Genomic DNA, 16,191 nt, shown 5'->3' on the forward strand with positions numbered 1-16,191 from the left:
GTATATGTGTTTTTTCTGGAGAGCTATGTACCTACCAGTTTAAGGTAATAAAGAGTAACAGAGAACAACCATGTGTATTGTATATATATATATATATATATATATATATGTATACATACACATGCACACACAAATCTACATTAAATGCACATTATATATGGGTGTATATATACATATATATGGATTATATTTGTTTCTGGAGAGCTATGTGCCAACAAGTGTAAGGCAGGATTGACACTTTCCCTGCAGCACCAACTTTCCAGTTTAGGAATAATATTACACAGGTATTCAGAATGATTTTGCCTTCACTAAAGTAGCTCTGTTGATTTGTCTGACCTCTATTTACCCAATGATGTCATGTCAACCATCGTGAATGTTTAACTTCAGTCAGACCACAGAAAACCAGCTATATGTTACAACACAGTTCAGCTTATTCTTTTTCATTTCATTTTTATATTCAGAAAATTCAGTTTCTGGATTCCTTCTAGAATTCATTATAATGTCCTTGTACAGAACAATATAAGGCTTCAAATTTCACTCTACTATTCTATAAAAATATTCAAAAATTATAAAAGTCCATTACATTCCAAATTACAGAGACTCTCACAGGAGGCATAATGTTATACTGCATTACAAATGATCCTACTCACATTATGAGCATTTCAGAGGAACAGAAAATATAAACTTACCTGTGCTGGGGAATTTCCACTGCCTCTGAGAGCTTATAGAAGTTCCGTCCAATTCGGCACGTGAACAACTGTTTTAATATCCTGCAAGGGTATTTTTTGAGTCTTTGGTAAATATTAGTCAATAAAGTGTAATTCTAAATTGGTACTCAAACTCAACACAAAATACTTAGAATGAGTAGAATTTTCCTACTAGAATATTTTGAGACTAAATATCCATCTATATTTGGACTGTCACTTCATATTTGAGAATGACATAATGAAGTTACTTTTCTCTAACTGAGAGCTTAACTGCAATGATCAATTTGTGATCCATTATAAACTACAACTATGGTTACTGTGACATTTTAGTTAGCTGGAAAGGGTGAAGCAACCCACTTCTTCCCCATTTTGAGAAGAGGCAAGTATTTTTGATATAGCTGTTCAAGCTGCCCATGGGTCTCACATCTCTGGGGTGACCCCTTTGCCATTGGTCTGGTCACCTCCAGTAATTCAGATCACAAAAAGGAGGTGATCACATTGGGGGGTATAGGAGAGTTTGAGTCCAAGTCAGAATGCAAGGGTTCTACCTCTGTAATGTGGGCTACCAAATGTTACAAGCTCAAGTCTCACTTATTATTTCTTTATTATCTTTATTGTGGGGGTACTGTGGCTTGAACTCAAGGCCAGAGCACTCTCCCTGGCACTCTACCACTTGAGCAACATCACAACTTCCTGCTTTTTGCTACAGATAAGAGTCTCATGGACTCTTCTTCCCAGGCTGGATTTGAACCACAATCCTCCTATATCAGCCTTCTAAATAGTTAGGATTATGGGTTTCAGCCACTAACCTGAATATTATACTCTCCCTATTTATAAAGTAGGATTCCTATAACAAGTACCTTCCTCAGGTTGCTCATGTAAGAACATTATAAGATAAAACAACTGAAAATGCTTTGCCATTAGAAGGCATCTTACAAGTGTCAACTGATTTAAAGTAATTCCCCTCAGAGGGGCATGAGCCAGAATGGCGTCTGAAAAGGTAAATGTCAGACATGATCAAGAGAGACTGGACAAATTAGTGTTAGAATTAGGAAAAAAGTGTATTTGTATGTGGTGTTTCATTATGTGCACCCACTACTGGCCAAAAGTAAAACTTCCCTGAGTCCATCCTCTCTGGAGGCTGGACTGGGCAAATGGGTGGTTGGCTAAGGTTTCTAAGCAGCTCATCAGAATGACTCACACAAGCTACACAGAACTGCTCATATGCTTTAGAGTATACATTTGTCAATTTGTCATCTTGGAAGCACTTTGATTCCCAGGCCCCACTCATGATAGTCTATGTATTAGATCCAGTGATTAGCTAGAGAATTTGCACTTGATCAAATCCTATCCAAGATGATTTTGGAACAAATGATCCTTAAGTTACACCTGAAGAACATGAATAGTTCCTTCCTTCTACCCCAGGTGTGTATATGACCAAGGGAAGGAGAAAGAGGGTACTGCCCGGACATATGGCAATTGACTTTTATATTCTAGTCAACCAGCTAGGACAAAAATAAATCCTTCAGTTGATTAAGGCAAACACAGTGAACTCTAGGGGTCAAGATGTAATGGAGTACTAGAAATGAAGAAAAGCAAAAAGGCACCCTCCTTCTACTAATGGGATGGCAATAACCATTGAATGCCTTGTCTCAGCTCTGATAATACTCAGTTCTGATAATGATGATTTGTGTTAACAAGAGACTGTGACAGATTTTTGAAAATTACTGTCAAGTACATAAAAGTAGGTAAAAAAACTGCCCTAATGATGATGTTGTTGCTGGAGCACAGCCTACAAATTGTTAGATTAAAAAGGTACATAGTAAACGAGCTCACTCCTGTAATCTTAGTTACTCAGGAGCCTGAGATCTGAGGATCAGAGTCCATCCTGGGCACTCAAAAACCACAAGTGGAGCTGAGGTTCAAAGTGGTAGAGCACTAGCCTTGAGCAAAAAATGCTCAGGGACAGCACTCAGGCTCTGAGTTCAAGTACAAGCCCCATGAGTGACCAAAAAAGTGGGGAGAGATAGTAGACAATCAGATGGCTCAACACCAGCATAGGTTTACTCAGAAAAAGCCAGATAAGGGGAGGGGTAAGGCAACTACTTCTAACTCAAAGCACTGGTCTGGAGCTCATTATAAGGACTTGGCATTCAGATCTAACACAAACAACTGAACATTTTAATTCCCAGGCTCCATGCTGAGAGGTATCGATAGTCCAAATTAAATTTACATTTAAAATGCCTTACTTTTTGAAGATGATATTGAAGAAGTGGATGCACACAGGAGAGCGTAAGGGCAGTTCACACATTAGAGTGATAGTCATCTTTATGGTCTCATCTCTGTGAGTTTTACTTGACAGTTCTGTGACCTGGGAAAACAGGCATTTTAAATGCACACTGTTGGGCATCCTCAAATATTCATGTTTAATATACATGAGTGAAAACAGAACTCCAGATGTTATTATATAATTAATAACTTAATGCTTACATTATGTTGGGAGGGCTTTTATTTCCTTGGTGTCTCATTATATATATATATATATATATATATACATACATACATACATATATACATACATACATATATACATATCTATCTATTTGATCTATCGCTCTATTCTCTAACATAATGAGAGAACATTAAAGCCAGATTCATAGCGAAAAGATTTGATACAAGAAGATTCCAGAACAGTAGACTGTAACCATTTTGGTGAGCAAGGAGGAGATATACCATAAATTACTTTAAGAGTCTGATAAAGATTGAAAGATATCCACTATAAAGCTTCACATATGTACATACCACAAGAGTATACATGTGCCCGTTTTCAGGGACTGCTTGGAGGGCCAGAAGCCTCTTAGCTGCTGTCAAGTTTGTGAATTACAGAGGGCACACTCTCGAAAGCTTATTCATAAAACAGAAAAGCAGAGAAGAGAAAAAAGCAAAAGAGAGGATATAGTCAAGAGGGAAAGTAAAAATGAGGAGTGGAGGAATAGTGGTAGAAGTTAGAATAAATTCCAGAAATTTCATTCTAAAAATTTGAGAAGGAATCTTTGAAACCATGTGACAAAACTCATCTTTTCCTCATTAAAAAAAGGAAAAGAAGAAAAGATGAGGTACTGGGGAAATCCTTAGGACTTTTCTAACCTAGAACCATGTTTTAACAATGTAAAAATACATGCATTTGTTTCTATAACAGCTCCTGGCACGGTATACGTTTTTTAATGTAAAAATTCAGAAAACCATCAAGTATCAATCTATCATCAGAGATTTTTCTCAAGGATAACAAATTAGAAACTGGCTAATTATAAAGGCCTCAAGAATGCTTGCATATGCATTTCTTGAGTAAATTTCCAAATATGTATTTTTAATCTGGAAATTTAAACCTACCTTATACCATGCTACTTAAAATGTTGAGTTTAAGGATTCACATTCTAAGGGTGAGAAGTATAAATATTTAATTCTGTGTTTTAACTTTTCATACAGAAACTGGTTCTTTTTTCCTTGTAGTAATCTTAACATCATTTTGAACATCAATATCTTTATTTTAAGAACAAAGATATTAAAATAAAAAAGAATGAAGATATTAAAACCCTAACAATAGATAATAACAAAATATCAATTTCAATTTCCAGTGGTCATACTTTAAAAATACTTTCAGAAAACATCATTATATAGTTCATATGGTGGAACAAGTCGTAAAAGAAATGTCAGTTCTGTATTCAGAGACTGATGCTGTTTGGACACATAGGCATGACTGCACAGAAGCAAATGCAATAGAACAAATTAAAAGCTCTGAAGCCATAGGTAAATGCTGTTTTTTAAGGTCTTGCCCATTTATGGAAAAGTTTTAAAAAATGATGCCTATTTTTAGGACAATTGTAGTTCTTATTTTTAAAGTGCCAGAACATCGGGGGCTTAATCATGTAATCAAATACTGATAACTTAGGAAGTCTTTGAGCTTTCCAGCTGGGAACAAGAGAAAGTGAAGAGTTAAATAATCTAATGCTCATGAGAAAAAGGAAAACCCTAACTTTTTAATTTTGTTAGTCAGTAGTGGGGCTTGAACTCAGGGCCTAGGCATTGTCCCTGAGCACTTCCACTTTGAGCCACTACACCACTTCCAGTTTTCTTATGGTTAATTGGAGGTAAGAGTCTCACTGACTTTCTTGCCTGGGCTGACTTTGAACTGTGATCTTCAGTTCTCAGCCTCCTGAGCAGCTAGGATTTCAGGTGTGAGCCATCAGCGCCTGGCCCCTATCTTTGAAATACACCTGTCTAAGCATATATCTGCATGCATATACATATGCATACACATATGCACACTCACACACACACACACACACATACACATATAGTGAAAATTAACCATTTTCTACCTTTTTTTCTAGCTTTTCTGAGAGAAAAAGGATAGCTCCATCAAATGCTTTTGCTTTGTTAGCAAGGTCACTGTGATTATAAAGCAAAGCATTCCTCAGCCTTCTAGATTTGATATCTGGATTGTATGTCACATAGTACTGGTATAGCTGCCAGTCTCGGGGAATATCTAAATTGAAGAGATTTGTAACCAGAGTCACAGGTACTCCACTCGAACCTAGGGAAACAAACAAAAATAACAATACTTTTTCAATAAAAATTACACCATGTTAACATTAATCATACTTAAAATTTTAATTTACATCTGCATAATAGTTGCATAAAGCAAGCATTTTTAGTCAGTGGTACAAGTTAATGTCTAAAACTTGAAGCTTTGCCATACTATATTGTGAATTAAAGTACTTTCATTTGTGAAGCAAGGCAACAGAGAAACACAGAAGCAGAAGCTAATGTTCTTAACTTTGGGAGAAGTTAATGAACCCAAACTCCTCCCAAGCCTGCTTCCAGCTCTAATCCACTGCCATTCAAATCTGCTGCAGTAATGTTCTCATATGCTGCCATAAAGTCATGCTGTTCTCAGATTACAAAGAAACTGATAGGTCCTTAAAATGAACAGTATAACTCCCCAACCTCTGAGAAATCGAAAATAATCAAAAAGTAACCATACTTCTGGAAATTCTGGAAAGGTTCTATCAGAGATAAAATCATTAGGCAAATAGCGAAGGAGACCCTGAAATATGGAGGGATGGGATAGGCGTTAGGAAGGAATTACATCTTTTCGGTGTAAAAGTCAACAGGGCCTGGAGCTTCTGGTCTGTGTAGAGAGACCATATGAGTGTTTAGAAGTTCCTTCCTCCTCCAGAAATTTTTATTTACACCTAATGTGTATAGGATAAAATCAGAGATAAACATGGCATAGTCAGGACTTAGGATGCCATAAGCTCCACTCTGTCTCAGGACAAAATCTAGGAGTTTACTAAGCAGTTTCCTATTATCACAATCTTTTTTCTTCATGAGGACACACAGTCTGTATTATAGAATGCATGATTCTTACACTCTGACTTCCACAAAAGAATGACATCAAATAAGCATGACTTTTCTTTTCTCATGGAGGAAGTGGAAGCATGAGCCTCCAAAGTGGTGAAGAAGAAAAAGATGTTGTGTGTACATCAGTGTTTTCTCAGTCTCAGTATAGAACTGTTAGGAGCCAAAAGTCATGGTACTTTTTTAATTAAAGAAAAATCTCTTGTTCTTCCTGAGGAAATGCAACATAACAGCTCCTATAAATGGACAAAGAAAAGTCAACCTAGAGAATGTCAGATGAGATCTTTTAAGATTTTCTGAATCACTGTTTTCAAACTATAGCCAACCCCATCCTGTACTACAGTTAGGAAGAGACAAATACATTGCAGAATTGATCAAAATACCTAACATGTGGTAAGGTAAGGACTATTTTACAAAGCATCTTCTTTTCTCTTTGTGTGTGTGTGTGTGTGTGCACAAGTAAGTTTGCTAGATGATGACGTAACATTTAAAGTGTCCAGACAGTGCTTCACATACAGCAAATATTCTGCAAGCATATGAAGTTATTTATCTTAGATCTAGGACTGGAAATTTCTTAAGCAAAACTTGGTACCATTAAAAAATAAGTACTATGAGCCGGGTGCTGGTGGCTTATGCCTGTAATCCTAGCTACTCAGGACACTGAGATCTGAGGATTGAGGTTCAAAGCCATCCCAGGCAGGTAAGTCTGTGAGACTTTTACCTCCAATTAACCACCGAAAAACCAGAATTGGTGCTGTGGCTCAAGTGGCAGAGCACTCACTTTGAGCTGAAGAGCTCAGGGACAGCACCCAAGCCCAGAGTTAGGGCCCCATGACCAACCAAGAAAAAAAAAAGTACTGTGAATATTGCATACCTGTTTTACAGTCTTTCACATGTGCCAGTTTCTCTCGGATACAGATACCCAGGTCCATGACGTCCGGTGTCATCTTCACACTTCTTTCTGCAACAGTACTTCCAACATCATCAAAAGATACACCATCTGTATCTAAAATATGAAGTGAACACAATAACAACTCACATATCATTCTAATGATCAATAATGAATCTAAAAACTCAGATGCTTGTGAATTTTAAAACATTTTTGACTATACAAGTTTTTCACGTAAGAATCAGACTGTGAATGGAGCATTTTGTTAGAAATGAAATATGCTGAGTTAGGGCTCTTAATATATTCTTAATTGTTTATTATCTTTAAGTAGTTATACAAAGGGATTTCAATTTAACATGTAAGTATATGAGTACCATGTATTTTGATTAGTGTCATCCTTTCTATCATTTCTCCCCATCTGTCCCAATCCCACCAATGCCTTTTCATTATATTTTAAACTTTTACTTTTTTGTCAGGGAGAGAAATTTGTCTCTATATGTCTAACTCTATATGTCTAACTCCTTCTTGACAGCATGCTGAAGCTCTATACCAATGTCTGCACAGAGTAGGGCTGAAACCCGTTCTTTTCCCAGTGAAAAGGAACTATCCAGAACACATAAAATTAAAATTTCTTCCTTCCTTCCTTTTCATTTTTTTTCATGAGTTGTGGGGCTCAGGGTCCAGGTGCTGTCCCTGAGCTTTTTTCCTCAAGGCTAATGCTCTCCTGCTTTGAGCCACAGCTCTACTTCCGGCTTCCTGCTGGTTCATTGGAAATAGGTGTCTCACAGAGTTTCCTGCCCAGGTTGGCTTTGAAGTGCAATTCTTTGATCTCAGCCTCCTGAGTAGCCAGCATTACAGGTGTGAGCCACCAGCGCCTGGCTTAAAATTTATTTCAAAATGAATGTTCTTTGTTTAAGTAGTATTAAGAGGTGCTTGGGTTTTGGATGTACCTTTGACACTTTGAAGACAACAGAATGCCAAAAATCAAAATATTAAAGTATATTACTTCAAAATGATATGAGTAATGCATCTCTAGAACTCTGGCTTGGACTGTCCTGTGGTACAGATATTACATGCAATTTCCCCCATGTTGTCACTTTCACCTGCTCAGAACAACTGACCTTATCTTTCTCAATGGAGTCTGAGATTTCCAAGAAAATAAAAAATTTAATTTAAAAATCTATTAAAAATTTTTCAGTAGAATGCTATCCTGCTAATTCTGTTCTATTCTCAAATTCTATCAACCTCAGTAGATTTTGTCTATATCATCCAATGCTCCTGATTTCAAAAGATGTTGGATATTTTCTAAAATTTCAAGCTACTGTAGGATGGCAAATATTAAGGACGGAGGGTAAAGGAGAATTTATCATGTTAAGGGGAATAGATTTTCAGTTGAGCAAGGCTGAGGAAACTTGCAAAGGATAGATTTAACAGTTAAAATGGTAATTATATATGCATATACATTGTATAAATTAAATAAACAAACAAATTGAATCTGTTTTCCAAAGATGAAGGATTTCCATCACTTGCTGTTCATAAGAATGTATAGGCAACATGGAAAAAGTCTGGAAGGTGGAATGATGTCTGAATGGTACAGGGTCTGGTATACTCCCCTTTCATTGTACAAATCCAGATTACACAGGGGATGTGAAAGTGGGACTGGACAATCTCCTGCCAGAACAAGAAGGGGTGTCTAAGTGGGACCAGCGAATCTCCCACCAGGAATAAGAGAAGTCGAGCATGGGATAGGTGAGAGCTTCAGACTCTCAGTTTGGGAGGTCCTAAGTGCCTAGAGCGTTCATATTTATTAGAAATTGGAAAATTGATTAGGTGGCCAGAACAGGGCCACCTGAGGTTATGGGGTGAACTGTGTCCCTACTACATGCATATGTAGAAATCCTAACCCCTGGTACTTCAAAATCTTATTGTTACTTGAAGACAGGGTCTTTAAAAAGCTAAGTGAAAGTTATGTTATTTGAACACAGAAATGTGCAGAAGAAACATGTGAAACCAGGGAGAAACAAGCCATCTACAAGCCGCGGAGAGAAGCCTCAAAAGATACTAACCCTGCCAACATCTTGATATCAGACTTACTACCTCCAGAATTATGAGAAAATAAATTTCTATTATTTGAGCCACCTATTCCGCTATCTTGTTATGGAAACTCATAATTAATGTGCTGGGCATGCCAACTGCTATTGTGACAGTGGTACTTGAAGTGGCATGTTGACAAAGATCCCAAGACCACATCAGGGTTTTAGGGAAGAGAGCTACCATCAAACAGGGTGCTTGTCCCAGGGGAAGAGAGAAAGTCAGCAGCAGCACTTTTCCATGCTTCTACCATCCCAGCAGGTAATGATAGCATTGCATTTGGATGTCATAGATCCCTAGAGGGTTTTTTTTTCTCCCTTCAAAGTTCTTCACTGAATAGACAGAATCAGAAAACTGACTTCCTCATGACAGTGAATTTCCACTTACTAAGCGTTAGCAGCTGACTCCCTGTTAGGGAACTTCTAAGTACATGACTACGGGCATCCAACAAAGAAAGATGTTCAAGAAGCAAGCCTAGGTCTCTAAGGTTGGGTGAAGTCCCTCTTGCTCCATTCAGGTTGAACAAAGCTAAGGGGAACAGCCTCAGCTGAGCTTACTTTGCTGTGAAGTGCTGCTGGTTTCCATGAAGTCACTGCATGAGGCCATTTCATAGTCACTAGGATCAACAGATGTGGCCTATCAAAAGGGAAAACATTTTGTTCAGATACGAGTCACAAGTCAAAACATCACAAGAACAGATCAGCCACTGTCATGTCCTAAGTCATTAGATAACCATGAATGAGGAAAATAAAATATGAATGGGTAAAATTCTTGAGATGAGAAACCATGCCCATTCTAGACAAAAGGAAGAGCTATGGTCATTCCAATTTATTTATTTATTCTCTCTCTCTCTTTTATTGTGAAAATACCGTATAGAGGGGTTACAATTACATGGGCAAGATAATGAGTACATTTCTTCTTCTTCTTCTTCTTATTGCCTCCTCCTTTGTTTCCCCTTCCCATCTTCCAACCCCCCCCACTTTTCCCTCATACCCCCCCTCCCCGACCATGTTGTAAAGTTGTTTTTTGGACATAGCGACTTGTACATCACATTGTTGCAATGGGTCCACCTGTATCCCTATTTATTTGTTTTTTCCCTTCCCGTCCTCAAATTATACCAACATCAAATACAGTGAAAGCAGGGGTTATACCGTGGGAGAAGGACATACAAAGCAATAAAGAAATCATCTTATAAATATGTTAGAAACAATTGCATGAAAGAAAAAACATTTGAATACTTATCTTGGGGTTCACTTCACGTAATATCAAGTTATCTGACTTTTTTTGCTTGTCTCAGACATATATTAGTTATTGCCAATAAGGGAAACCATGGGACCTATGTTTCTTTGGGCCTGGCTTACTTCACTAAATATATTTTTTCCAAGTCATTCCAATTTATTAAACTGCTTTTAGTACATCAAGAAAATACAGTGTGAGACCCAAGTGTAAGGATGTGATCTTTGTGTTCAGGAAACCCATAAGAACAAAGGGGCACAAGTGTGCATGGACCTCATGCCTCTGTGACCGTGAGACATGAAAATAAACACAGACAGGGACCTGTAAGTACAGGTCTAGAAGATGACTCCCTCTGAATAAAGTGGCCCAATCTGTTTAAAAATGAGTAGAGAGAGAACCATTAATATTTTCTCTTTTCATGGGAAATGTTTGTCTTTGTTCAAGAAATTACTACAATCTTGGCCAGCTGCAAAAATGAGTGAAGTTAAGAGAAGACTGCTTTCATGAAAATAAAAGTAAAACGACCGCAGACAACTCAATTGAGTACTTTTACTCTCAGTCTAAAAGGTAGCTCAAGCCCGGCATGGGTGGCTCACGACTGTAATTGTAGGTACTCAGGAGACTGAGATATGAGGATTGCAGTTCAAAGCCAGCCCGTTTAGGAAAATCCCGGAGACTTTAATCTCCAATTAACCACCAGAAAACCAGAAGTGGCACTGTGGCTCAAGTGGTAGAGTGTTCGCCTGGAGCTGAAGAGCACACAGGCCCAAAGTTCAATCCCCACAACCAACAAAAGAAAAATAAATAAATAGATAAATAAATAAATAAATAAAAGGTGGCTCAAAATACTGGAAATATAGTTGAAATGTACTTACTCATGGGTCCATTCAATCTAGTCACCTAAGACTAACAACCAGTCAAACACACAGTTGTTAATGAAGCAATGGCAGTTGAATCAAAGTAGATGTACGTTAGAGATTTATGTTCCAGTTAAACAAGACTAAGTTGTATTAGTATTTGTGCTATATAATGATCTGAATATGGTCCATTTTCTCCCAAAAAATGCATAGCCAAATTATTTAAAACTCAGAAAGTAAGCTGGGCGCTGGTGGCTCACACCTGTAATCCTAGCTACTCAGGAGGCTGAGATCTGAGGATCGCAGGCAGTTCAAAGCCAGCCTGGGCAGGAAGGTCCGTGAGACTCTTATCTCCAATAAACCACCAGAAAACCCAAAGTGGCGCTGTGGCTCAAGTGGTAGAGCGCTGGCCTTGAGCTGAAGAGCGCAAGGTCAGTGTCCAGGCCCAGATTTGAAGCCCCACGACCCACCAAAAAAAAAAAAAAAACTCAAAAAATAGAAAGGAAAGACATCCTTTCTTCCAAAGCTCTTCACTGGCTAATGTACCTACATTCCTATCTTACTCACCTGAAATTCCTTCCAAGAAAAAGGTGAGAAACTTCAGGAAGACTCAACGTTGGGAGAAACTGCCTTCTTTCAGAGAAAGGAGATACACAGAGAGCAAGGCTCCATCCAGGTTGAAGACAGAGGTAGGAAAAGAAGGAAAGAGAGCGATTCACCACGCTACTTACCAGTGGCATGGCTTGGGAGTGCTCGTCGTTGGGGGTGCTGGAGTTTTGAGGGGACCTTCCAGCACTCACACCGGCCGGTTCACTCATGTTCCCACGCACTCGAAGGGCTTCTAGAGCAGTGAAGTTTGAACACCGGCTGTAGAGAAGATGCTATTAGGGCTGGGGTGGGGTTCAGTCTCACGAAAGACAGGAGGTGAGGACAGCAGGGAGGAGCGGGGGAGGCCACCGGGCCCAGAGGCCGTCCATTCTTTTAAGGCCCGGGGACCAGGGCGTTGGACGGCATAGCAGCATCCTCCGCAAAGGGCGGCTCTGGAGGAGGGCCAGGTTCCCAGGCTTCGATGGGCGCCTGGCGGTGGCCAGATGTGACTCGCGGGCAACAAGACCAGGGGCGGGGGGAGGTGCGGGCTGCGGAAGCCAGGAAAGGCCCTGCCCGGCCCCGCCCGAAACCCGATGCCCGGTGCGGGGTCCCACACCTCAGCCCTAGCAGCTCAGCCGAGTCCGCCCAACGGTGTCCTGTTTGTCCGGCCACCAGACGCCCGCGCGCCTGCCCGGTCCGGCCCGGTCATGCGACCGTAAAGCCGGCTGCTGCTGCGGCAACCCCCAACCGTCCCTCCCACCCCCCGCTCCCGTCCCGTGCGGCCCGGGTCGGGTTGGGCCGCGCCGGAGTGCGCTGAGACCCTTGGCGGCCTCCTCCCTCTTCCTCACTAAGCTCGCGGCAGGGACTAGCCCAAAGTGCGAACCCCAGGCGGGGCTCCAGCCCGTGCCCCAGGGGCTGTCGGCGGGTGGTGGTGTCCGGTCCCCCACTCCTCGACGGACCCTCCCGGGCTTCCACACCGGGTTGGTAGCCCAAGCCTCTGGAAAGGCGGAGGAAAGCCACGCGCACCCGAGCGCGGGCTCTCTGGGAGGGCATCTCGAGACCGCGGGAAAGCTCACCTTCCTCCACCGATGCCGCTACTGCTACTGCTACAGCTCCTTCAGAAGCGGCCAGAGGCAACTCGCGGCGTGAGGGGCGGGGCGGGGCTGGGCGGGACGAGGCGGCACGTGGGCGGCTCCTGAGGAGCCTCAAGGCCACGCGGGAAGCCTGGAACGACCAGGCCCCGCCCCCGCCTGAAACCGACGCTCTCTACGGGGTCCCTTGCCTCAGCCCCTGGGCTTTGCCCACGCCGCCGCCGCCCACGCGGCTTTACCCGCGCCCGCCCTAGGGTGACTAGGGCCCGGATGTCCTAAGCCCACCCATCTTGCCAGGCCACGCGGTCCTGAAGCCCACCCGCCGCTGCTGCAGACCCCCCCCCCGGGGCCCTGGGGGACGGAGGGCAATTACGAAGTATAAACGCCCAACCCGGCCAGTGTCCCGGGAGCGGAGAGGGGGAAAGGGGACACAGGGAACCTTGGGAACGGGCACACGGATGCCCATTCCTGTTGCCTCCACTCTGAAGGGGAGCGGCAGAATTCTTCCCATAGGGGAAGAAAGGGTTCAGCAGACACAGGGAACATGGGAACCAAGACTTCGCTCTTTCCACTGAACTCGGCTTCCTGAGCAAAAGGAGAGAGCCACAGCGTTGCTTGGGTCTGACCTCCCAATCAGGGGACACCGGAGCCATTCCTGCGGCCTCAGCAGATGGAGACCTAGCCCGAGATCATTGTGGATGACTGTCTTCTGTATGGAATCCGGGCCCGCAACGTGGAGAATAAAGGAATATCGATCCTCAAGGAGAATGCCCACAGTGAACACAGGAAAGAGGAGGCTGGGAACATGGACAAGAACTGGGGAAAGGCAAAGGAAGTGTTGGGAAGTCGATCTTGACCCCTAGACTTCCGAGGAACTGCTTGGCACTGCTCGTGGGCTCAAGAAGCTTCTGAGTTATCCAATGCGTTCCCCCTTCTCTTGCCCAACCTCTTCATCTCTAAACAGTTTTTACAAAATAGAGAGGAAAAGTGGATGCGACTGTGCTACCAGCTGAAGGGTGAAGTGGCCTCTGTGTCTGTGGAGTCAGTGTTCCCAGGCTAAGTCCAGCACCCTTCACAAACTGACCACGTGGCTACCTGCTAATTCCTACAAAATTTAACAAGGCAATGGGCTCATCTAAGCTTTCTTTTCAACAGCCATAGAGCAGTCCCTTATTCCAAAACAGAATATTAGGATATTCCTGATAAGGGTAAAGGCTGTGAAAAGGGGGATGGTGGTGGAGAAGTATTGGACATATCTAGATAGATCTAAGTTCCCATCCAGGTTCTCATTACCCACTAAGCAAATTTAAAGTCCTTATTAACTAACAATTTACTGGGTGGATCCTAAAGAAGTGTCATAACTTGCTAGGACCAAGCAGCTAATGGCAAAGGCAAGAGGGTGGACATGACCACAAAATAAACAGCTACTGCCCAACCTCCCTTCGCACAGTTACATAAATGAACTTAAATGAACAAACGGTTGAATATAATAACTTTTTTCCCACACACATAGATTGTTGTTTATGGGCTTGAACTCAGGGCCTGGGTTCTGTCCCTCAGCTCTTTTGCTCAAAGCTAGGGCTCTACCACTTAAGCCACAGCACCACTTCCAGTCTTTTGAGTGGTTAATTTGAAGGTGAGTTTCACAGGGACTTTTCTACCTGGGCTGGCTTCGAAACTCCATTCTCAGATCTCAGCCTCTGGGTAGCTAGGATTATAGGCATGAGTCACCAGCACCCAGATTAAGGTAGGATATTGAAAAAGGCAAAGTTCCCCAGGGCTGTCCAAAATGTGCTTTATGAACCAAAGCATGTCAAAATTTAAATTCTTCCTATCTCACCTCCAGATTTTGGAATGCCTAAGGGTAAGGTCCCAAAACCCACACAGGTCAATTCAGCATGCTGGCTCACTGGGGTCCTGGTGATCTTGCTATTCTCTTTCAGAAACACTGACTGCATCAGAACTTAACCCGCTAGAAGCAAAAGATGAGGTAGCTTATTAAATGTTAAAAAACAAAGCATAGAGGGGCATAGATATAAAAGGATAGGTTCCAAGAAATCCAAGTGCTGAAAGAGTATATTTCTAGCAAAGCCATAGACCCACAAAAAGAAGCATACACTGTCATGCATACACAATGTGCTTTCTTTACAGAAAAAAGGGGGGGCATATATTACATTTTACAGTCAATACTTTTTTCTTTTACCTGCTTCATAAACATAAAATTGTCAGACCCAAACCTGATTTGGTAAACCCCTGTTCATGTCCTCACAGATAATAAGTCCTCCTTTATCTGTATTTTCTTTTTCTGTGTGGCAGTTAACTCAGTCAGCTGCAGTCCAGAAATACTAAATGTAATATTTTAAGATAAAAAGTCCTAAGATGTGCATACCTCTGTGAACAATGTGGCAGGCTCTGATGTGCCCACACTCCTTTGTCCAGGGTGTGAGTTCAGAATGTGCTATCCACCCACTCAGATGACTGGTGCAAGACATCCCAAGACACAGAACAATGCACAAACTTCTATTACAGTAGCTTGTGATAATTATTTCATTTCATTACTTATTACTTTTTTATTGGCTTAGTTATACAGGAGACTTTGTTCTCTCTCCACACACTTACATTGTATTCCAATCAATTTCATCTAGTCTGTCACATTCTGTTACTCTTCTCTTAAAAAATAGCACTCCCAACAGGTTTTCTTGTTCTGTTTTTCATAGTTTACTCAATCTATTACCATGCCTGTTTTGTAAGTTCAACTTTATCATGTGTATGTGTAGGAAAAAAGATGGCACCTGTTTGACGATAAAGTTTAAGGCCATCTTGGAACATATCTATCCTACATAAGGGGGTACAACTGTGTTATTATCAGGAAAATACTTTTTACAAGCTTTTCTTTCAATCCTCTGTTTCAAGAAGATAATAGTTGTTCAGCCCTCTGTACTCCCCAGCTTGTTTCCAAAGATAAAATCATGTTCTTGAATAGGCTTTTCACATAGTGCATGCCTCCTCTGGAGACTCTTGACACATTCTCTGTCCTCAATGTACCAACAGTTGACAAGGGCATAATTCAGGGGACACTAAGAGTGCCCTTGGGTGCTGGGTGTACATCAGTACCATGAGAAGTGGGATGAGCCCTTTCCAGGACCAGATGGACTAAGAATGAAAGAATTAAGAAAAAGAAAAGGCAAGATATCCTGTAGTTCTGGAAATAGCAGGTGCCTATGGTTTAAGAAACAGCTCCTAGGAAGAATTAAACGTTATATAACGGAATGGATCCTTCTGAAATTCTCCTCCAAGGATCCTGCTTCAAT

General features: G+C 41.5%; 1 protein-coding gene across 1 annotated transcript in view; it reads right to left on the bottom strand.

Annotated features, from left to right (window-relative positions):
- Positions 1-12,019, bottom strand: part of LOC105992844 (piwi-like protein 4) — a 33,659-nt gene extending 21,640 nt beyond the window's left edge. Inside the window, exons 1-6 of the mRNA XM_013025926.1 lie at positions 11,933-12,019; positions 9,666-9,744; positions 7,003-7,134; positions 5,087-5,301; positions 2,957-3,078; positions 690-770 (exon numbers count right to left, since the gene is read on the bottom strand). Coding sequence (XP_012881380.1) covers positions 690-770; positions 2,957-3,078; positions 5,087-5,301; positions 7,003-7,134; positions 9,666-9,744; positions 11,933-12,019 — 716 coding nt within the window. The remainder of the gene's footprint in view (positions 1-689; positions 771-2,956; positions 3,079-5,086; positions 5,302-7,002; positions 7,135-9,665; positions 9,745-11,932) is intronic.
- Positions 12,020-16,191: the final 4,172 nt, after the last annotated feature.

This window comes from Dipodomys ordii, unplaced genomic scaffold, assembly GCF_000151885.1.
Source record: "Dipodomys ordii isolate 6190 unplaced genomic scaffold, Dord_2.0 Scaffold89, whole genome shotgun sequence".
In the NCBI taxonomy this organism is placed as follows: Eukaryota; Metazoa; Chordata; class Mammalia; order Rodentia; family Heteromyidae; genus Dipodomys; species Dipodomys ordii.